We start from the raw sequence: 22,940 nt of genomic DNA, 5'->3' as shown, positions 1-22,940 counted from the left end.
TGTACATATGGTGTAATTGTAAATATGTCTCATTTAAAGTGTTTGTGAAATTTGTGTTGTTAATTTGACATTATATGTGAATTTTGCTACTGAGATGGTGTCGATGTTCGGACATATATGAATGTTTATGTGAAAATGAAAAACTAAGCAAGTAAAATACTTAATGAAAAGTGTGTCCGCTTAGATCTATTGGGTAAGTGGTGCTTGATTAAGTTCGTACAAACATTCTACCTGGCCATTTGTTTTGGTGTTTTACTTGAGTGGTCTAGGCCAGTTAGTATATAGACCCAAGTCTTTTCTGGTTTCCCGATGTGCAAAGTGCTATATTCAAAATCTTTACCTATCAGAATAAGTAAACGTCCTTTCTTGTATTTGAGACATTTGTTTCTGGGAGTTAAGCTCACTTTAAGTATGAACTCCTACTCCTAAACAAGTTGATAAGTTTGACAACTTATTTCATAGGAAATTACAGTATAACATCCTTGATACTTTCTCACCCCCTCTTAAGCAATTTGCGCTCAATACTGGGTGAATCGCTTTCAGTGGGCACTCTTTGAACATTACCGTAGCTTGTGAATTTCGTATCTTTTGAGGTTTTGTGCTGTAGCCGCTATTACAAGCCTGTCAACAGTAAACTAATTTTAACTTGAAATTTCGTGATTCTAGTCTAGAGTTTAGAAAGAGTCCTAGACATCTCTGTTGAGCAGCTCTGAATATCCTCTCTCAAATTACACACGTTTAGCAGGAAAGAATTCACTTTGGAAAAGCGAACCTCTTTGAATGTTATTTACCTTTCTGAAAACAAATATATTGTTATACAGAAATATTCTTCGCTAAATCAGTAGCACGATCAGAACTATGCACAGTCATGCTGTCTATTTTTAAATAGAAAGTTTCCATCATTGCGAAGGAAAAATGCTCGGTGTGTAGAATTACCCCAGTCCTAGCCTCCTTTCTACGCTGGATGATTTCGATTTTTGTGTTCGGCGAAATAGAACCCCCTACTTTTGAAATGCTAAAGAAATAGATTTCAAAGTCCTGAAAGTAATTCTTAAAAGGGCCACCACTTTGTCCAGCCACTCCCCTCAAAAGGCTACGTCTGTAAACTCCCTCCCCTTAAAATCAAAAACAATATAGTAACAGAAATGCAGGCAAAACAATGTACAGAACTGTTGTTTTTTGACAGCTTTATTTACTTTTTTCCATATACAGACCCAGGATTGTCACAGAACTGCATATGCACATCACAGGAAAAGGGAGAATAGTTATGACGTGCAACGAGCAGGGGGCGTGGTCAACCACGGCAAGATGGCAGAAGCAAACTAGTATTGCTCCGTGCCTCGACTCACTATTCGCTGCCATCCATCTGTGCCCTGGCATCAGGCCACACCCATTGTCGGGACGGAGGGGTGCATGGAGCCTGAGGACCCCGGAGATTGCTTCGGTAGCCTAGAGAACCACTGTGACCTGCTGAATTCTTCTGAGGCGGTGGAGCCTACATGGAGAGCTGGGTGCGTGCCCTAGCCTGATTGGCCTGTAGACGGAGCTCGCCTAGCTCACAGGGTTGTGGTGGGTACTCCATGTGGGCCTCTCTGGCCCCCCTCAAGTAAAGACTAGTGGACTACCGTCCTCGCCGGAAGGTGGACTACAGAAGCCCGGGATGCTTGGCGACTGGTCCGTTAGTGAGGCTGGCGCAGCCGGTGGCATGCCTAAGATAGGCGTGGGGAGAAAGCGGCCGGCACCCTGCCTCCACTTGGCATGTTAGCTGCAAGGGGCCTCCCTGGATCACACGCTGAGAAGCTAGTTACTAGCGCTGGATCACCTGGTTGGCCTGGAGGCCTAGGACCTGACCGGCCGCAGTAAGTACCGGCAGGCATGTGATAGGGCATTAATAAAAGTGCAAGTAAGGCCTCGGATTGCACTAATTTCTCCACATGTTCTGTCATCAGCAAGGGTCCACCCCCCTTTTTGAGTGGGGTTTGATTACCTTCTGGGTGTTGACTTTATTGATTGGGCCTGATCGCCAACTGTGTTTCCTACAGCAAAAAGACGCAGAACAGGAGGCTCTGAATGGCAGTGACCTTCACCACCCCGGCGGGGGGCATCTCTTGCCCCTCTTCTAGATGAGAATCTTCAGCCCGCGAGAGAGGTGAGGAAGGTCTAGCAGCAATGACCCTTCGAGGTTTACATTGACGCTGGGGCCCAGCATTGCTGGCTGTATAAACCCTTGCCTGTATGGAGCCTAGAGTGCCTTGTCGTGTGATGGCCACAACTGAGGACTGCTCGTGCCCCTCTCTCCACCAACCACTGTTGTATCGTTGAGAGGTGAGGCGGGTCCCTTCTCTTGGAGAACACTGACATGTAATTTTCAAACGCCCTTAGGACATTGACTCGAGATCCGGACCTGAGGTGTGTTTTACATAGGAGCGGGAATTTCACCTTTTCACCTTTTCACCTTTTAACCTTAGTCCTTCAACTGCCTAAGGAGGTGTTTTGGTGGTCTACGGTGACCCTTGTGAGAGGAGCAGTCTTACTGGCTCTTTCTCCTAAACTCTTTTCTGGCCTGCATACAACTACTGATGTGCCTACCTTGTGAGAGTAGAATATGGAGAGGCCTTGTGGGGGCGGGGGGTGGGGGGGGGTCAGAGGACCGATTCACTGGGTCGTCATGGTGCACGAACCCCAGAGCAGATGGTACATGGAGGTAATTACCCCGCCCCCCGATTGATAAATTGGATAAAATACTGGCAGCCATAGTAGAAATTTAGATTTGCGCACCAGAGTTGATGCTGTGACAATCGAGTTGAACCTGCTTCGTGAGGATTGTAAGAACCTGTCTGGACCAGTCACCCAGAGTGCACGCTTAACGAGCTGCAACCTGCAATCACGGACCTGGAAAGCCAAGTCTGTTCTTTGGTGACCAGCATGCAGCAGTTGTAAAAGAGAACACACGATTCCAAAAGATGCTTTTATTGCAACAACCTTCAGGTTGTTGGATTTCCTGAGGGTGAGGAGAGCCATGATCGGGTCTCATCCTTCGAACAATGGCTTGCTCAGGTTATAGCCCCAGTGACCCTTTCTACCCACTAACAGGGTTCCGGCGCTAAGGCTGGCTCCGGAATCGTCTCCCACACTGGTGGGGATCCGCCTCTTGAACTTCAGGGACAAGGAAACCATCCTGAGGAATGCCTGCATCGCTGATCCGCTAAAATATGATAATGCACTTATTTTCCTTTTCCTGGATTACACATTGATGGTGCCTCGTTGGAGGATCTCCTTGGGCTTCAAGAAGCACCTGAGACAGGTAGGCCTTTCCTACTCTCTGTTGTACCGAGCAAAGCTTAAAGTAATAGCCACTCAGACCAGTTAGTGTTAAAGCGGTGAGGCCGAGATGGTGTGGAGCCGCTCGCGTAGAGGGCGCCCTCCCCAGCACCGTCGCAAGACCAGCAGCAATACACGCCTACAGCTGTGTTGCATTTAGCATCATAGTGTCGCTCCCCCCTCCACTGCAGCTCACTGAGGATTCCCAGTCACTCTGGCTCCATCGCTTAGTTGACCAGTAACTCTTCAACAGTACTACCAAATGTCACCTCACAAACTGCAGCTTTACTGGCTTAATGCTTTTCATGTTAATGAAGCATACATGTTTGAGTAGATGAGGCCTTCTTTTTCCTCTGCTTCTAACACCTCCTTGCAGGTCACTCACCTTTGCACTAACACTGGCACACATTCCAACCTTCTTTTTATGTTGAAAAAAATGGGTCGGGTAGGCCTAGAGAAGTAGGTTTGCCTAATCTTCTTTACCCCCTCCTCTTCTTAATTGGGGGATTGGATAATGGCTCGCGTTACTGGTCGCCTGCCCCTGCAAACCCCCTCCCCCTTTTTTTGGGCTTACCCTGAGAGAGGAGTTGGGGATTATGTTGATACTGCTTTTTTTGCGGGTCATGCACCGCATACCTTATCAGCACTGGGTTGCACATATACCCCACTCCTCTACAAGTACCTACTTGGAACATACAGGGTATGGGGACAGTGTGTAAGCGACACTTAGTGCAACTATACATATGGAGGCGCAGCACTCCTTGCATTTCTTCAGGAAACACACATGGAGAGGGATGAAGATTTTCTGGTTACAAAAACAATAGTGAGGGCATTGTTACTGCACTACATATTCTGGGTTTGCCCGTTGTGTGATAGTCTGGATATGTCCCGCTGTCCCCTTCAAATGCCTTGCCACAGATATGGACCTTGTGGGAAGCTACATATTTGTCAGAGCCAACTTGATGGCCATCCGCTCCTGTTGGGCAGCAATTATGTACCGATTGTAGCCCAACTAGCCTTCCTGGCCCACCTACGGTTCTCCTCATGAAGTGGAAATATATCCTGTGTCTTATTGGTGGAGACTTTAACAGCGTACTTGCCCCCGTCCTTGACCGCTCACACCCCCCACTACCGACCTCCCCTGTGGTAGCTATTGCGGCTGGAATTACACAGTGGACTTGCACAGTGTCTCTTCTAGACAGCTGGCGTGCATTATACCCGGATATAAAGGACTACTCCTGTAACTCCCTGCCCTCATGACTTGCATGTGAGACTAGATCATATTCTCTGCCACCCAGCCAGTCACGCGAGGGTAGCGACAGGTTAATACCTTGGTCAGACCTTTTCCAACCTTAACCCACTGCAGTTGCACTTGGACTGGGAAGCCCCTCGTCCGCCCATCCCCATGTTGCACTTTCAACCAGCCCTGTTATAGGACCGTTTTTTTGGGACACAACCTGTGAAGTGCAGACTCTGTACATGGCGGATAATTGGAGCACAGCAACGTCCAAACCCATAGAATAGGTGGGAGGCACTAAACGTAGTACTTCGGGGGCACTGCATTAATGCCGTGGTAGGAGTTTGGGCCGACTTGCACAGAGAAATAACCCTGAAGCAGTCCCTCGGCACACTAGAGGCGAAATCTCGTGAAAACCCTGCGGGTCACTACACACTTGCGGATGCCAGTGAAAGACATGCCCAACTAGTGGTCCAACTGAGATGCTGTGATTTCGGGGTATATCCGGATAACTTGCATGCCAAGGGAGACCAGTCTGGCCGACTAGTGGTCTGGCTAGTCTGTAGTGTGAGCCCAATTGCACCAGTCACCATGTGTTAGACCTGTCAGCCTTTGGGTGGTCCCTCCTATTATTTATTTAAATTTTGTTCTCTTTTTGCCCCTCAATTCCTTTAATTTTATATGTCCATTGGAATTTTTAGGTGTTGTCCCAGGGGCTAGGTACTCCTTGACCTTATAATTCCTCTTAGGACTAGAAATCCCTCCTTTTCCAAGGGCAAGTTTAGTTACACAAAATGGTGGCTAGTAACTGCCAAAAGCTGATTACTTCAGGGACTGGCCCAAAAGAGACATATGGGGAATCTAGAACCTTCTGGCCTGTTCTAGACACTAGGGGCTAGGGGTATAAAAGGCCAACTGTAAGGCGGCCATTTTGTCAGACAGAGAGAGAGTCAGCTGGAGTGCAGGCTGTGGTATTAGGTGGGGGTAGGACATTCAGAGGGTTGACTTCCTTCCTTAGGGTTGCCTCCTTACTGCTTTCACCACCCTCTCCCCTTCTTCTGCAGACCTGACCCTGCCAAGTTGTGTTCCTGATGACCCTGGACATAAGATCCTCCCAAAACCTGAAGATCGACCTCTAGCCTGAGGGGGAATTGGAGTGATCTTAAGAGACTGAACGGTGAGGTAGTTCGGCCCCCATTGTCCAGTGGGTGGGCATCTATTAGAAACTTTGAGTGCATTACCATGATAGGAGAGAGAACAGAAGGTGCGGTTTTGATACCCCCCTCCCTTTTTCTCCTTCGGTTTATACCCATAAATACTCGACGCTTTCCCCTACTGACCCCCCTCTCACCTGGGCTAAATATCGCCAGCGTGTAAACATCTTCTCTCACTAGTGAGACTGGGAGGAAGATAGTGAGCCTGGGGAAGGAGTCAGTGGCAGTGACAAAAGGTAGCGTGGCCGCTCTGAGGAAAGGGCAGAGTGAGTGTCCGTGAGATACGTGCAGTCGTGGAGCTGCCCAGGCCCCGTGAGACGAACGCTAGTCCCTGTGTGGGGGAGGCGCTGTTGAAGAGGAACGCGCCGCCGCGGAGCTGCGCAGGCTCCGTGAGGCGAACGGTAGTCCCTGTGTGGGGGCGGAGCGGCAACAAGAGACCTGCCGCAATCGATCAGGTTCAGAGAAGGAGCCGCTGATCCCCTGCGCTTGCCCACTGGTGCCGCTTTCTCTGGGAGTCGGCGGAGACGGCGCACTGAAGGGAAGTGAGAGAGGCGCGGTTGCCGCTCCCCTTCTTCCCGCGCAGCCTTCCTACAGTGTTAGCCTGGGACCGAGTGGCTTGACCTGTGGGGGAGGCACTGTTGGGAGCGGATTGAGGCCAAGTAAAGCTTCTGGCCTCCCACAGCTGACCGGGACGTTGGAGACATATGCCAAATACTTCAAGTAAGGAGTGATCTGGGGGCTAACGAGGGAACTGGGATCTGCTATGGGTCTGGGGACTGTCAACAGAAGGTCCCGGAGGGGAGATTCTTCCCCCTATAACCTGACTGGAAGTACAAAGTTGGCAAGTCAGGGAGAATTGAATCCAGGAAGCCATTGAGACCCTACAAAAGGGGAACCAGAAAGTTGGAGAAGGATGACAAAGTGGGAAAGAGTCCTCTGAGCTTATTGGAAGGCTGTCAGTGACTGTGTGTTCGAGGCATGTGGGCTGCTAAATTCATATCTATAGCATAGCATAGATCGCCGCCTAGTGTTGGGTCCGGATGATTGCACATTGTTGTCCTGGAAGAGTCTTCGAAGTATCACGAGATAGGTGGCTCCTCCCCTGGACTACAGTGCGCATGGGCATCGACTCCATCCCCAGATTGTTTTTTTCCGCCATTGGGTTCGGATGTGATTTCGACGTCTCCTGTTCGGAATCGTTTTACAACTTTTCAAAGGCCAAAAGGCCTTCTTTGCACCGTCGGTATTGTTCGCGTTCGGTCCCGTATTTCTTCCAACTCGTTGAATTGGATATCCGGGGGGTCGTGTGACTCTTCGGTGATCGAGGCCCAGTCGACGCAGCAAGACCTTCGATGACGACATGGAACGGAGCCCGTTCAAAAAGTGTCCTGTGTGCGGATCGAAGTACCCGCACATCGACGTCCATCCTGTGTGCAACAAGTGCCTGTCGCCGGACCACGACGAGGCCAGCTGTATGGCCTGTTCAAAATTTCGATCGAAGAAGACGATCAAGCTTCGGCGCGTGGCGCGCCTCGTGGCCCAGCGATCGGCTCCGGCACCGGTGGACATCTTCGACGACCCCGCATCAGACGAGCAAGTGCGTCACCTGCAGATTTCTCCTACACCGGTGGAGGTCGAGTCCGACTACGGAGCGGACGTCCAAAGCCAAGAAATAGAGGAAATCGTCGAGAAGGTAGGGGACGATGAAGAAGCATATGGGGCCATGGAAGATAGCTCGGAGGATGAGCTATGCCCCGTTCGTACTCTTACAAAGGCTCAGGTCACGGGATCGCCACACGGCCTTACCCACGACCTTACACCTCGATCCGCGGCCCCGCCTTCCGGCCCGGCTAAGGACACCTCCGCGGAGCCGCCATTATCAAAATCGAAACCGAAACTAAAACCCTCGGTATCGACGCAAACAAAGATGGCCGAGACGCCATCGAAACCGAAGACGTCTGCTCCACCATCGACGCCGTCGTCTTCGGAGGCCTCCAAGCTCATCAAAGCTGTCGACCAGGCACAGGTGCCGAAGGTGGTCAAGGAGCCAAGCTCGAAGAAGGCAGTCGAGCCGGTGTCAACCAAGGCGGTCGAGCCAAAACCCAAGAAGGCTGTCGAGCCTACATCGGGAAAGTCTGTCGAGCCGAAGACCAAGGGCCCCGTCGAGACAAAATCAGTCAAGGGCGCAGAGCCGAGGTCTGAGTCATGACACCAAAAGGAAAACCTGCCGATCCGAAGCCGTCGGCGTCAACGTCTGCGGCCGTGGACAGTGATCGAAGCGCACCGGTCAAGGGTGCTCCTGCGCCTCGACCAGACAAACAGAAGTCATCGACGCTCGGGTCTTCCCCTGGGGGCGGACCGAGGGCATCGGTCGGGTCGACGAAACCTTCCGCTTCCTTTACGAAGCAGGTCGCGGACTCCCTCAAGCGCCTTCAAGACAAGGCTTTGGCATCGGAACCGAAGACTCCTTCCGCACCGAAGCCGGCTGACCCACCGAAAACCGCCTCGACGCCGATCCTCTACACGTTACCGCCTAAGGTGGCGCCGAAGGCCTTTGCCCCACGGTCGGTGCCCAAGGACACTGTGTCGAAGTCAACTCAACCGGCTGGGACTTTGAGTCGTCGACAGCCTTTAATTGAAGAACGGTCGGAGCATTTAATCTATGCCGACACCAGGAAGCTCACGCTCTATAAGAGGAAGATAACTTCACAGCCTTTGGAGTCCTTTACAATTCCTCTAAAACGCAAGAAGCCTGCACCAGAAACACCAGTACTGGTTGAACAGATTCTTCCACAGCCTAGGAGGAGTGCAACACCTTCACCCACATACTCTGATGGGGATGAAGGGGAGCAGGATGAGGAGTACAATTTTCCTGCGAATACAGAGCCTGATGAGCAACAGGACTCCTGGATGGACACAGGTGATCAAGGGGACCAGCAAACGGTCCATGATCCTCAGGTTTATAATGTAAAGCCGTCTCCCACAGAAGATTCGGCGGCATTTAATGCCTTGATTGAAAGGGCAGCTATAAACCATAAAGTGGAAATGCATGCTGATCCAGTTGAGGTGGACTTCCTTTTTGACACTTTCTCTACTGCTGAAAAGACTGTCAAGACCCTCCCAATGTTGAAAGGGGTCCTTAAGCATGCGGCAGACATTTTCAAGGAACCCACGAGATCAAGGGTTGTCAACCCTAGAATAGAGAAGAAATACAGACCGGCACCTGGCGACCCGACCTACATCAGGGGCCAGTTGCCTTTGGACTCTTTGGTGGTCTCTAATGCCTGCAAGAGGGCCAACTCCCAAACTACGGGTGAAGCTCCTCCCCCGGACAAAGAGTCAAAAGTGCTGGAGGCATCTGGGAAGAGAGTGGCAGCTCAGGCGGCCAACATCTGGCGCATCTCAAACACGCAGGCTCTGTTGGCCAGATACGATAGGGCACACTATAACACCCTAGAGCAGCTGTTGCAACACCTTCCAGACCAGTTTAAAGAGGGAGCTGAAATGCTTATCCAGGAGGGAAAGCTCATCTCCAACGCGGCTATAAAGTGTGCGCTAGATGTTGCGGACACGGCAGCGAGAGCAATCAACACTAGTGTAATGTTGAGGCGTCAAGCATGGCTACGCATCTCGGGGTTCAAGCCAGAGATACAGACTACTATACTCAACCAGCCCGTTAACCCAGACAGGTTATTTGGTCCAGAGGTGGACACCACCCTGGAAAAGATCAAAAAAGATACTGAGACTGCCAAGTCCATGGGGGCTCTCCAGTCACAACAATTTAGAGGGAACACTTTTCGTCGCTCAGGCAATCGAGGTGTTAGCAGAGGGCACATGTCGCAGCAGACGCCATTCAATAAAGGTGGTGCGCAATCCTCGTACACCAAACAGGGCAGAGGTGGATACAGAGGAAACAGTGCCAAGGGTAGAGGCAGAGGCAACAGCAGTTCCCGTTCCTCTGCCACCAACAAACAGTGACTCCCTGTCACTGCCCCCCGACCATCCAACACCTGTCGGGGGGAGACTCCAGCAGTTCCTGCCCGTCTGGAAGTCCATCACCACAGACAGGTGGGTCAGGAAACTTATCCAGTTTGGCTATTGTTTGGAACTGACATCCACTCCACCAAACATACCCCCAAGACATCGTCCTATGTCAGCAGAGCACTTGCACTTATTGCAGCAGGAGGTTCTGGTAATGCTGCAAAAAGGCGCAATAGAGCTCGTGCCAGTGGAGGAAGAAGGCACAGGGGTTTATTCCCTGTACTTCTTAATCCCAAAAAAGGACGGCTCACTCAGACCGATTCTGGACCTTGTGGAAAAGTAAATTTTGCCATGTTCTGTGTCCCTACGTGTTCCCCATCTTATGCTATATGTGCATGATTAATATGCAATATGTATTCCCTTATGATCGATTAAAGACGCAATTACAATTGTGTCCATCTCTAGTATGCCAGTTTCCAGTTCTCGTGAAAGCTACGAGTATTAGGCCTATGTGAAGTTATGTTGCCACGTTTCACAGTGTGCACGTTAATTCATTGTAAAGTCCCCGTTTCTAGGCCTCAAAAGGGCCCGGACTCAGATTCAGCTCCTGTTTCCTGAACCCTCTCCGAGGAGCGATACAGCCCCACCTGTATCCCTGACCCTTCACTTACTTCCTGCCTCACAGTGCCCGGCTCGGCCTGGCTCTGCCTGCCAGTCTGCCAAGAGTATGTTATGATTCTAGTTATCAGTCCAGCTCTCCTTCTCTGCATTCCTAAGCTACTGAATCGCATCAATAGTTTCCGTCATGGTCTAGCCTTTACGTCTCCATGTAAGAGAAATACTGTATTAATGGTCATTTAATATTCCTCAACACGCACTACATGTAGAATAATGCATGCACCAGTCTTAGAGTCTGTTAGCCTTTACCCTGATAACTTTTGGATTCTATCAATATGTTCTCTAAACATCAGATACTAGATAGTGTTTAGGTACATGTCGCTCTGACTCCCCAGACTTCAGTCTCTTCTTCTAGCACAGAAGTCATAGCCCCCAGCTCCTCCTAGTAACACGTCATTGCCAGCTTGCGCGCACCACTAGGTTAGAGGTCCCGGCTCCTTAGGTAGCCCCCTCCATGTTTCCGCCCATTTATGACATATTCTGTTACGTTTGCATCACATGTCTATGTATATGCCCTGTTCACGCCTCTTGTTACACCCACTTCAGTCTTATCTTTCGCGACTGTTACTAACTACGCCCACTGCTACGCCTACTGTATGAACTCTAATGCAATTGTTTTAGTATATATATGTTGTGCACTGTTATTAAAGTTAGCGCGCTCATCCCAGATCCTGCCCCGGCAGCTGCCGGGCCCTGCCATCCTATTCCCGTGCAGGTTGTCCTGTTCCTGTCCTTTATGCTGTATTAAAACCTGCAAACTCCAGCTACCTCGAATCTTGACTCTTATTTATTGAGCTATCTGTTATTGTATATCTAGTCAAAAATAGATCAGGTATTTAATTATTTATTTACCACACCTACGCCCCCTGAACCAGTACATTCTTTCAGAACACTTCCACATGTTGACACTGCAGCAGGTTCTTCCATTGTTAAACCAGGGAGACTTCCTCGCAACCTTGGACCTCAAGGATACTTACTTTCACATACCACTCTACCCATCCCACAGGAAATACCTCCGGTTCACCATCCAAAACCGGCATTACCTGTTCAAGGTCCTCCCCTTCGGAGTGACCACCGCTCCCAGAGTGTTCACGAAATGTCTGGCGACAGTAGCGGCGCACCTCCGGAGACAGAGCATACATGTCTACCCTTATCTAGACGACTGGCTCGTTCAAGCCAAGTCAGCCATGTCCCACACCATTCACCTCCTTCACAGTTTGGGATTTTCGCTAAACTATCCAAAGTCGCACCTTCAGCCAGCCCATGTGCGGCAGTATTTGGGCGCGACGATCAATACTCTGGCTGCCACAGCTCAGCCAAACCCAGCGAGGATCGACGACATCCAGTCGATAATCCAGAGGTTCAGACCGCAACACTCACTCCCAGCAAGAGTGTTCATGCAGTTGATAGGCATGATGGCCTCCTGCATTTTCATAGTCCCGCACGCCAGGTTGCATATGCGTCCGCTCCAAGAATGCTTGGCGCATCAGTGGACTCAGGCTCAAGGACAGTTGAACGACCTAGTGTTGGTGACCGGTCGGGCATACAGCTCTCTGCATTGGTGGAATCCACACAACCTTTGCAAGGGCCGACCGTTCCAAGAGCCTGTGCCACAGATTATCCTGACGACGGACGCATCTCTCCAGGGATGGGGAGCTCATGTGCTCCACTACACAGTGCAGGGGCTATGGACGACGCAACAAAAGAAGATGCACATCAACTACTTAGAACTGATGGCAATCGTCATGACACTCAAGTCCTTCAAGGTACATCTGTGCAACAAAGTCGTGTTGATCCGGACGGACAACAGGACTGCCATGTACTACATTCAAAAGCAGGGAGGTACGCACTCTCCACAGTTGTCTCATCTGGCTCAGAGCATGTGGAAGTGGGCCATTCAGAGGAACATCTTCCTCATGGCGGAACACCTCCCGGGCAAGGACAAACAGATGGCGGATCTGCTCAGCAGGTACAGCCACCAAATGCACGAGTGGGAGATACATCCATCAGTACTCCACCCGTACTTCCAGCAGTGGGGTCTTCCAGAGATAGACCTGTTTGCCACAAGGGAAAACGCACAGTGCCAAAGCTTTGCCGCCAGGTTCCCTCACCCACAGTCGCAGGGCAATGCGATATGGATGAACTGGTCAGGCAGATTTGCGTACGCTTTTCCCCCAGCACCTCTCATACCGCTGGTGGCACGAAAGCTCAAGCAACACTCGATGACACTCATCCTGGTTGCTCCAACGTGGGCACGCCAACCATGGTACACCACGTTTCTAGAACTCTCTGTGGTACCGCATCAAAGGCTGCGCCTCACACCCAGGCTCTTGACGCAGAACCATGGCGACATTCACCACCCAGATCCGCAACAGCTCAAACTGGCGATCTGGCTCCTGAAGTCTTAGAGTTTGGCTACCTTGACTTGCCTCCTGAATGCATGGATATCATACGGGAGGCAAGAAAGCCCACCACCAGGGCCTGCTATGCAGCAAAATGGAAGCGTTTTGTCATTTACTGTACGGAACACAATATCAACCCGCTAGATGCATCCATTCCTAACATCATCTGCTATTTGTTACATCTTTACAAATGCAATCTAGCATATGCTTCCATTCGGATACACTTATCCGCCATAGCGGCTTATCTTCAGAACAGGCAGCATCTCTCTGTTTTCAGGGTGCCTGCCATTAAAGCATTCCTAGAAGGGCTGAAGCGGGTCATCCCTCCCAGGACCCCGCCAGCTCCTGTGTGGAACCTCAATGTGGAACTCACCAGATTGATGGGTCCACCGTTTGAGCCTCTGCATTCATGTGAGATTCAGTTCCTAACATGGAAAGTGGCTTTTCTCATTGCAATCACGTCTCTAAGACGTGTTAGTGAGCTACAGGCGCTCACAATACAAGAGCCATTTATACAAATTCATTCAAACAGGGTGGTGCTTCGCACTAACCCCAAGTTTCTTCCCAAGGTGGTGTCGCAGTTTCATGTCAATCAAACCATCGAACTGCCCACATTCTTTCCAAACCCAGAATCAGTAGCAGAAAGAATGCTCCATACGCTTGATGTCAAGAGAGCGTTAATGTACTATATTGACAGAACACAACATTATAGGAAGACACAACAACTCTTTGTTGCCTTCTCAGCCCAGCATAAAGGCAACCCCATTTCCAAAGCAGGAATAGCCAGGTGGATCGTTAAGTGTATTCAGATCTGCTATCAGAAAGCTAAGCGCACTTTAACGGTCCCCCCCAGGGCACACTCCACACGCAAGTTGGGGGCCTCCATGGCATTCCTAGGTAGACATTTGTAGAGCAGCCACATGGTCTACACCACATACGTTTACCAAACATTACTGTGTAGATGTGCATTCCAAACAGCAGGCAGCTGTAGGACAGGCTGTTCTTAAAACACTTTTTCAGACTTCTGCAGCTGGCACGGGCGGCCGCCGTTAATGGAGGGACTGCTATGTATTCTATGCTATAGACATGAATTTAGCAGCCCACATGCCTCAAACTGAATATGCTACTTACCAGTATGCATCTGTTCTTGGCATGTAGGGCTGCTAACATTCATATCGCCCGCCCTCCTCCCCGGCGCCCGTAGCGGCTGCAGACTTTTCTTGCATTCAATCTCAAGCATGGTCATCACTTACACTATTACACTCCATCTTTGCCACAATGGCTAAAAACAATCTGGGGATGGAGTCGATGCCCATGCGCACTGTAGTCCAGGGGAGGAGCCACCTATCTCGTGATACTTCGAAGACTCTTCCAGGACAACAATGTGCAATCATCCGGACCCAACACTAGGCGGCGATCTATGCTATGCTATAGATATGAATGTTAGCAGCCCTACATGCCAAGAACAGATGCATACTGGTAAGTAGCATATTCATTATTGCTTAACCTTTCTATTACAGTGGCGGAAAAGGAAGTCTACTTTAAATTCACTGTGGAACTGTCTGCTAAACCTGAGTATCTTTCTGTTTTAAAAGACAAAGGGCTATTAAGTGAAATGTACACATTGATTACTCCATAGAGAAACACTAATCTTGCCCTACTAAATATAAACTGTGAAGTTGTTGTTACACTTATTCTCCCAAAAGATAAAAGTTAATCACCAGGTACAAGGTTTTGTTGAGTTTTAATTGATGCAAAGGAACAAATGGAGAAATACTTGATGTAAATAACAAAGCTGTCAGATGAGATGCATAAGAGTAAACAGAATTATTTTTATAAAACAGCCCATATTTTCCTAAAATTGGTGTAGTGTAATTTTTGAATGGATGGATGCTGAGTTACTGTAAGGGTGTGACGCAAGCTTAACACTTTTGCCTTTGGGTTTGTCCGTCCTACTCTGTGCCAGGCTACCCTATGTGATCTGGAGTCCCCAGGTCCAACACCATGATTCTCCAATCCCCGACCTGTAGCCACATTTCCTGAATACACAACCCTTCTCTGCCACTAATACTCTGTGCGTGATCATAAATTGTTTTGCTGAACCCCATTTGCACAGCTCCACTCGTATTTCTATGCATTATATACCCATTGTTAAAGTTACATGACATATCTTATTACACATCCACACAGTACATTCTTCTCCAGTTGGTGCACATTTTATGAAGAAATTCCTGTTTTCAGCACATGGTAAGACGTTTAATACACAAACCAAGTATCTCCCAGATGTACAATGCTCATAGAGTAGTACAACCCCCAGCTGCCTCAACAAGTAGTTGGGGACAAAGATGGGCCTGTTTTATGAAATGTAAAATGATGTGTATTCCTTTTCCCATCACATGCAAGTGAAAGGCCTGTTCTAGTATTTCAGACGTTAGTCAGATGCTATACACACTAACAACAACAAAAAACCCTGTCCTTCGGACATAAGTTATATCAGTGAATTTTATAACAGACCAGTCCTGTAATCCTGATCGCTGTTACTCTCCCCTGTATACCGTATTTTTCTTCGAGGGTATTAACTGTAATACGTCCAATGTTATTTGAAAAGTTAAAAAGAGAACCTATTGGCCAACGATTCTTGACAGTCGCATAAAACAACAAACAGCTGTCTGAGACCTTGATCAATACCAAGTATCCACCACATAAGATTGAAAAAAGACAGAGTTCTACACAAAAATGTGTGAAGAACCGAATGACACCTCACGGGAACACCACCCTCGGGGCAACTGGCACGTAATCTCCAGACTGGGCCCCTTTCTCATCACTGGCCGTCATTCAGTTAAAAAGAAAAGTGTGTCCAAAGCAACAAACCAAAAAGTGCAAGAAAAAGTGGTAGCAGATTCCATCTGCAAGTGACAAACAAAAGTGCTTAAAATCAGCAGGCACACCTCTCCGCAAATTTATTCATAGAAACAGGGTGAGCACTGTTGCAAGGCTGGTAGCTATTCTCGCATACCATTACCTATTGCCAACATGTTTCTCTGCCTCAGTGTCTTTGGCAGATTCGTCAGGGCTACACACCTTGTTGCCACACCACAGTTGGACACTCTGTTCTATGTCAACCTCAGGCAACCCACTTCACTTGTACCAGCTGCAGAGGAGCCAGAGCATAAAAATGATACTCCGGAGGTGAGTTTCTATAGTCACACCGATTGTAATCATCAATCGTGTGTTTTCATGCCGAGCGCGTTGTCTCCTTCTCACACTAAACCAGCAACTTTTTAAAGTAACACATACCCTGACTTGGTGAAACCTCAAAAGTTTAAAGTAAATATTTGTCGCATGCCAGTAATATTATTTTAAACAAACTTCACACAACTCGCTCTCCTCCAGTGCGGTGCCCCTTTTCCAAACATGTTTTGCAGGATATACAATTGATAACATCTAGTCCAGCCATCGGAGCACCACATTCATCCCTACAACAGGCCCGAGTTACACCGTAATGTGTGCCATAATTCCCATGCAGTGTTCAATCCATCTGAAGTTTAATGAAATAAAACATTAAACTTCAGATGGATTGAATGTGGTGCTCTGATGACTGGACTAGATGTTATCAATTGTATATCATGAAAAACATGTAAGGAAAAGGGGCACCTTACTGCAGGAGAGTGAGTTGTGTGAAGTTTGTTTAAAATAATATTACTTGCATGCAATATATATTTACTTTAAACTCCGCCGATTGCGCTGCAGTATTGAACGAACACGTGGGAGACACATCCGGTCACTCTGCAAGCTGCACAGCTGAAACCATTCTTGAATTAATCCAATAAATCGAGTCTCTTTTTTAATCTTCGATGTTCTCACAATTTTTCCAATGCTTTTATTTTTCTTTAAATCTTTATTTTCATCAGTTCATTTTACTCATTCCCAAACTCCAATGAAAATACACAGGAGAATTACCTGTTTCCTCATGTCACGACTTTATTTTTTATTTTTTATACCAATGCATTTCAGGATAACCCCTTCGTCAGGGGTATTTAAAATACAAACATCAGTGAAGCACCATCAGTATGATAATTACATTCCTCATATAAATAAACTGAACATAACCCTATTACTTTAAATGAAAAAACTGCAAACGCTGCTTGCGCACTCACCCACAATTGGCCATTTTACTCCATTGTAATCCTGGGTGCAATCTCACCTAGTAGGACTGAATAAATCTTGCTAGATACAGCCGAGCATTTATAGAGAAAGGGAAAAACTCACGTTGTTTAAATGCATGCAGCTGTATTGTTACAAAGCTTATGGATATGTATCCATGTGTAACAGATGGAAGTTGAATGGGGAGCAAACGATGCTGAGCGCATCGTAAATGCAAGGTACTGTGGGTATTCGAAGGACCAGCAGTGAAAGAGTGGGTTTTGCGGACAGCATTGTATTACAGAAATGTGACCATTTTTAGCAGAAGACAGGTGATAGATCATTAGCTGTAAGAAATTCCAATCACATTAGTCCTCGTGGGAAACACAGAATTTAGTGAGAAACAGTAAAACACTTAAAACATTCAACGGTTGCTCAACATAAACAGGAGGATTAGCCCTGGGATCAATTTTCATCCCTAATTGGTGTTGGTGTGGCCAACTTAGGAGTGACAACCCAGATCTTGACACATAGATTTTTCCTGATATGTGTCGGTCAGAAAATTGTATATTTGCAATAAAGTAACCAATTAGGTCAATTTTGTGGCCTGTGTATCCACCAGGAGATACATCAGATTCAAGTAACTTCTTATTCGGAAATTTATCTTTAAAAATACTTAAAGAAATGATGGTATACCATGCACATGAATCTACGAAAATTTCCAAACTTACTTCATCAATAGTTATAATACAAGATGGAAATTTAGTGCAATTGCCATCCTCACATACGTTGATAACAGTGTTAACTTGAAATATTTCTTCATCATCCAATTGGTAACCTTCGCAGTATTCATGTATACAATTCATTTTCCCCGGTACTGATCTACAAAATTTTGTAAAATGGCCCTTCTTGTAGCACTTTGAACATGTTTTCCCTAAAGCAGGACAATTCTTATAATCTGCTAAATGTCCGTCACTTCCACACCTAAAACATAATAGTTTAGAGGTTTTTCTCTCATATTTCTGATTCCTGAACTTGTTATAATTTCTAGAAGAATATTCATTTTTCTGGGAAAAACTTCTCTTAGACTTATCCACATCTTTAGGTACACTAAAGACATCACTTTTATCATTGCCCCTAATCTCCTTGAAAAATTTCTCTGAGTGTTCTATAGACTTCGCAATATCTATGGCATTATTAAGAGACATATCAGATGTTGTCCAAAGACGTTCCTGCACTTTTTTGTTATTAGTTCTCATCAAAATCTGGTCCCTTAATACTTGCTCATAAGATATGTGTTCAAAATCACATGTAACAGCCAAGGATCTTAAAGCTGATACAAAACCCTCTACAGGTTCATCTGTGCGTTGCTTCCGAGAATAGAATATAAACCTCTCCATGACAACATTCTTTTTTTTTCCATATCTTAAACTTAACTGTAAAGAAGCATATTCATACACATTAATATTCCCCGGGTTTACTAAAGCTGGCAATGTTTTGAACTCTTTCAAGGCTATGCCACCCAAACAATGTTTTAGGAGTGACAGCTTCCTTTCTGGTTCACACTCCCCTTCTTCTAATACATCAACATAAGCCAAAAAAACAGGTTCCCAAATCTCCCAAGCCATGGGTGGTTCACCAGGTGAAGACAAAAAAGAAGGGGGAGGTACAATACCAGACATGTTAATTCAATAATTTAACACACTATGTGCAAGTCTAAATGCAGGATAAGAAAGAGCTGAAAAATAAATAAATAAAAAAAATAATATATATATATTTTTTTTTTAACTTCCAAGTTTTAAAGTCATACTAAATAATTTAAATTACAGAACACGCAGTGTGCGTATCACTGAAAACCTTCCAATAGGTGAATATCCTCACTACGATTTCTTCAGGATGATGGAAAGTACGATTAAATGGTGACTCTGAGCGTTGTTGTTCACTGTTATTCCGAGATTGAGAAGCGTCTCGACGAGATCAGAAGGACTAGAAAGATCGTCTCCTGGAAGCTCGTCTCTACTGCTCCCAAAGTCGCGCGATGACGTCAGACGTCGCGTTGATCAGCGCTGACTCAATTATCCATGCGCGAGCCCTTGCACGCGTACACTGGTAACCAAAGCTCGAGAGTCAAAATCGGCGATTTTAAAAGACGCCGCAAAAATTAACAAGTAAGCAATTAATCCTTAAACTCTCTGTTGATCTTCCGCTTCCCTTAGAACAGCAGTAATCCAGCGCTGTACCCTGTAGATCTTGATAGCGCCGAACGATTTTATGCAGAAGTCAAATTTCAGGATAGTTACAGAAAAAAAATTTTTTTTTTGTTCCAACGAAGTTCCTTAGACGCAGGTAACGAAGATCCCGCCCGCCGCCAGTGTAGGGAAGTCAGAAATCACACAGGAGGTTGTTATTGTGGACGGAGTTTATTCAGATGCTCTCGTCTTAAGTTCCAAGCCAGTAATGCCAGATCACAGATCACAGACATAACTGCCGACACACAACAAGTTCAAATGATAACACAGTGTCCACGAGTCCACGAGCTTGTCAACGCTCGTGACAGCTCATGTGAGCATATGTACATTCCCAACAGTGCCGAACTGTTTACTTGCCACACATGCAGAGATCTTGACTGTTTGTACCTGTTATGACCTGCCAGTTGCATCTTTTTTTTAATTAATATTTGTTTATTATGTAAAAACTGAATCGATGTATCCTGTTGCAACAACTGCCATTGCTTAGAATTCTTAGACCCCCTGGGAACATACACATTGCTGTTCACTTTATTTCTATGCTGCCATGGTTATATTGTGGTTTGCACCATCAGAAAATCAATAATTACTGGCTAAATTTGTTTTACATTCAACGAACAGAAGATCTGTGCATATGCAAGAGTCACAAGTCATGTCAGACTCTGTATGTTGGCGCAGTCAGGGATGATATTGGTGGCAAATTTGAAGGTTGAGTAAGAGCTGGAGTTGGGGGCCTGGACACCTCCAGCCTGACATGGTTCAAAGTTCTTAAACGACCCCCATTCGTGTTATTGTGAAAGAATATTAGTTTCACTAATAGTCCTCACTGTTTTCATCCAGTACAAGGTACTTTGTAGTAATCCACAACAAGAAGTTGATTGAAGAAGGTAGATTTATTGTAGAGGAAACAGCTTAGACAACCACTAGCATCTAGATACAGACTCCTACTGACCAACTCCCAGACATGGAATGTTCAGTCAGCAAGAACCATAACAATTCTAATGTAACCTAGCAGAGGAGGAACACTACACATCTTCCCCCTTTAAAAAAAAACAAAAATTCATCAGTGCAAATAATCACGTAACTTAACAGGAGAATGTTTTATACGAGAACTTCTTCTCACATTTGTAGAACATTCAACAACATTTCCATTGAAGTTATCAGGGACAGCAGTGGGACAGTCATTCACAGGACCAGACTCCACCAAATCATTCCGGTCAGCTATAGGACAAGACTCCAATAATTCATTCCTGGAATTAAAATCAGACTCAGACACAACAGAATCAGATAAAGGTTCCAACCCAAAAGTATCCAACATATTAGAAAAGGTAACATCATTCAATGCATTAGAACTAGTATGGGAGGTGGAAGGAGAAACAGGTAAGTCCCTTGCTTTACATATGGAGATCCTTCTGAAATTCAAAATTTTCCCACCTTCAACTCTTACGGCTTTGGAAAAAACTTCAGTTACTTTACAAGGATCAGACCATTTTCCCCATTTGGTACTATTCCTACCAAACTTTACACGAACAAGGTCTCCAACGTTGATCTTCTTGAAATAATTACCAGAACGAGAGGAAGCATTTCTCATTTTCTCCTGATATGACCAAACCTTACTCCTGACTTTACTAAGATCACAAGAAGGCATACAAGGAACTTTCTCTTTTAACCACCAAGGTAATAACCTTGAACCAGGTTTCCTGCCTCTCAAAATTTCAAAGGGAGACAGGCCAGTTACAGAGTTGGGAGAAACTCGATATGATAACAGGGAAGCACGAAGTGCATCACGCCAACTTAAATTACTCTTAACTGCAAGTTGAATGGACTCTTTAATGACCCTGTTAAAGCGTTCGGTCTGACCATTTGCCTGAGGGTTATAGTTTGATACTCTTTTATGTACAATGCCACATCTTTTCATGAAAGCAGAAAACTCACCACTAATAAATTGTGGACCATTGTCGGAGACAATTTCAGCTGGAATCCCCTCCCTGCAGAAGACTTCATCCAAATATTCCACAACCTGGGTTGAACCAATTTTATTTACAACCTTTAATTCTGGCCATTTGGAAAAATAGTCGATCAAAACCAAAATAAAAACATCTTTATTATTGGGAAGATCAAGCGGACCAACAATATCCACACCTAGTTTCATCCAAGGGGATGAAGTAAGCTCAATGGGAGATACACCAACCTTGAGAGGCTTGACAGACTTGTCACTTAAAGCACAAGGAGAACAAGAACTAACCCATTTCTCAACCATGGCATCAACACCAGGCCACCAATAAAACTCACGAATCCTGCGTTTAGTGCTAGACATGCCCATATGACCTTCATGAGCCATAGAAATGATACGCTTCCTTAAACCAACAGGAGGAACAATTTTGTCACCTCTGGTGATAAACCCCTGATCAAACATGATCTCATCTCTTACTTTGAAAAAAGATAATTTATCACCAGAAAGTTTACGTTCTTCTGGCCAACCATTTTTTAGACAATCAACTACATTAGACAAATCCACATCTTTGCACATAGCTTCTCTCCAATCCACTTCTGAAATAATGTCAACGCCAGAATCATTTCTCAAATCTTCAATAGAAAAAACAACTTCTGAGTCACTCACAGAATTGAGAAGGGCATCTTGCACGGGTAACCTGGACATGCAGTCGGCATGCACATTCAGACGACCAGGAATATATTCTACAATGCATTGATATTCCTGTAACTTAGCAGCTAAGCGCGCTAGACGTGCTGTCAAAGTTCTGCCTCCACCAGCTGCCAACATATTGATCAAGGGCTTATGATCTGTTCGTAAACGAAACTGAGTGCCCCAAATGAACTGCCTAAAATGCTCAACAGCCCACGTGCATGCCAATAATTCCTTTTCAATGGTGGAGTAGTTAAACTCTGCACCACGAAGAGTTCTTGAAGCGTAAGAAATTACAAATTCTTCGCCCTTACTTTTCTGCATAAGAACAGAACCAAGACCAACATTGCTCGCATCCACACACAAAATGCATTCTTTACCCATTTCGAACGGTCTTAAAAAGGGAGCATTAACAATCTCTTTTTTAAGCAAATCAAATGCAGATTGTTGCTCAGCATTCCATATAAATTGTGCATCCTTTTTTAACAATAATCTCAAAACATGTACTTTAGATGAATAATCTTGTACAAATCTACTGTAAAATTCAGTTAAGCCTAAAAATGACACTAACTGTTCTTTAGATAAAGGGGAAGGAGCTTTAAGAATACTATGTACATGGTTGAGTTTTGGTTTAATGCCCTGAGATGATATCTCATGTCCGAGGTACTCTACTTTGTCTTGTCTAAATTTGCATTTTGTGAATTTTAAGGTTAAACCTTTCTCCTGAAGGCGTTTAAGAACAACATTTAAATTGCTATCATGATCCTCAAAATTTTTCCCATAAATCAAAATATCGTCTTGGAAGGCGACAGCACCTTTACAATTCTCTAAGACCTCTTTCATGAGTCTCTGGAACACAGATGCAGCGCTGGCTAATCCAAACGGCATACGACGATATTGAAACATGCCCTCAGGTGTTATAAAGGTAGTTAAAAACTTTGACTCATCATGTAATAGTACCTGATGGTAGGCACTTGCTAAGTCTATTGTGGAAAAAACACTTGCTCCAGAAAGCATAGCAATCAATTCATGAATATTGGGCAGAGGATGCCTATCTACCCAAATCTCTTTATT

The 22,940-nt window shown here is 46.0% G+C and overlaps 1 protein-coding gene across 13 annotated transcripts in view; it reads left to right on the top strand.

The window, feature by feature from the left end:
* The window catches only part of PHF14 (PHD finger protein 14), a 1,314,486-nt gene that overhangs the window by 105,856 nt on the left and 1,185,690 nt on the right, over positions 1-22,940 (top strand). For 3 of the 13 annotated variants that reach the window (XM_078663787.1, XM_078663792.1, XM_078663797.1), the window contains exon 1: positions 18,806-19,144. The exons of the other annotated variants lie outside the window; for them this stretch is intronic. In XM_078663787.1, coding sequence (XP_078519913.1) covers position 19,144 — 1 coding nt within the window. In that variant the 5' untranslated portion in view covers positions 18,806-19,143. Of the gene's footprint in view, positions 1-18,805; positions 19,145-22,940 lie in introns of those variants that run through there. 13 annotated transcript variants of the gene reach the window in all.

Source organism: Lissotriton helveticus, chromosome 10, assembly GCF_964261635.1.
Source record: "Lissotriton helveticus chromosome 10, aLisHel1.1, whole genome shotgun sequence".
NCBI classification, from domain to species: domain Eukaryota; kingdom Metazoa; phylum Chordata; class Amphibia; order Caudata; family Salamandridae; genus Lissotriton; species Lissotriton helveticus.
The sequence above is the reverse complement of the archived record's forward strand: the minus strand, read 5'-3'. Positions and strand labels throughout refer to the sequence as shown.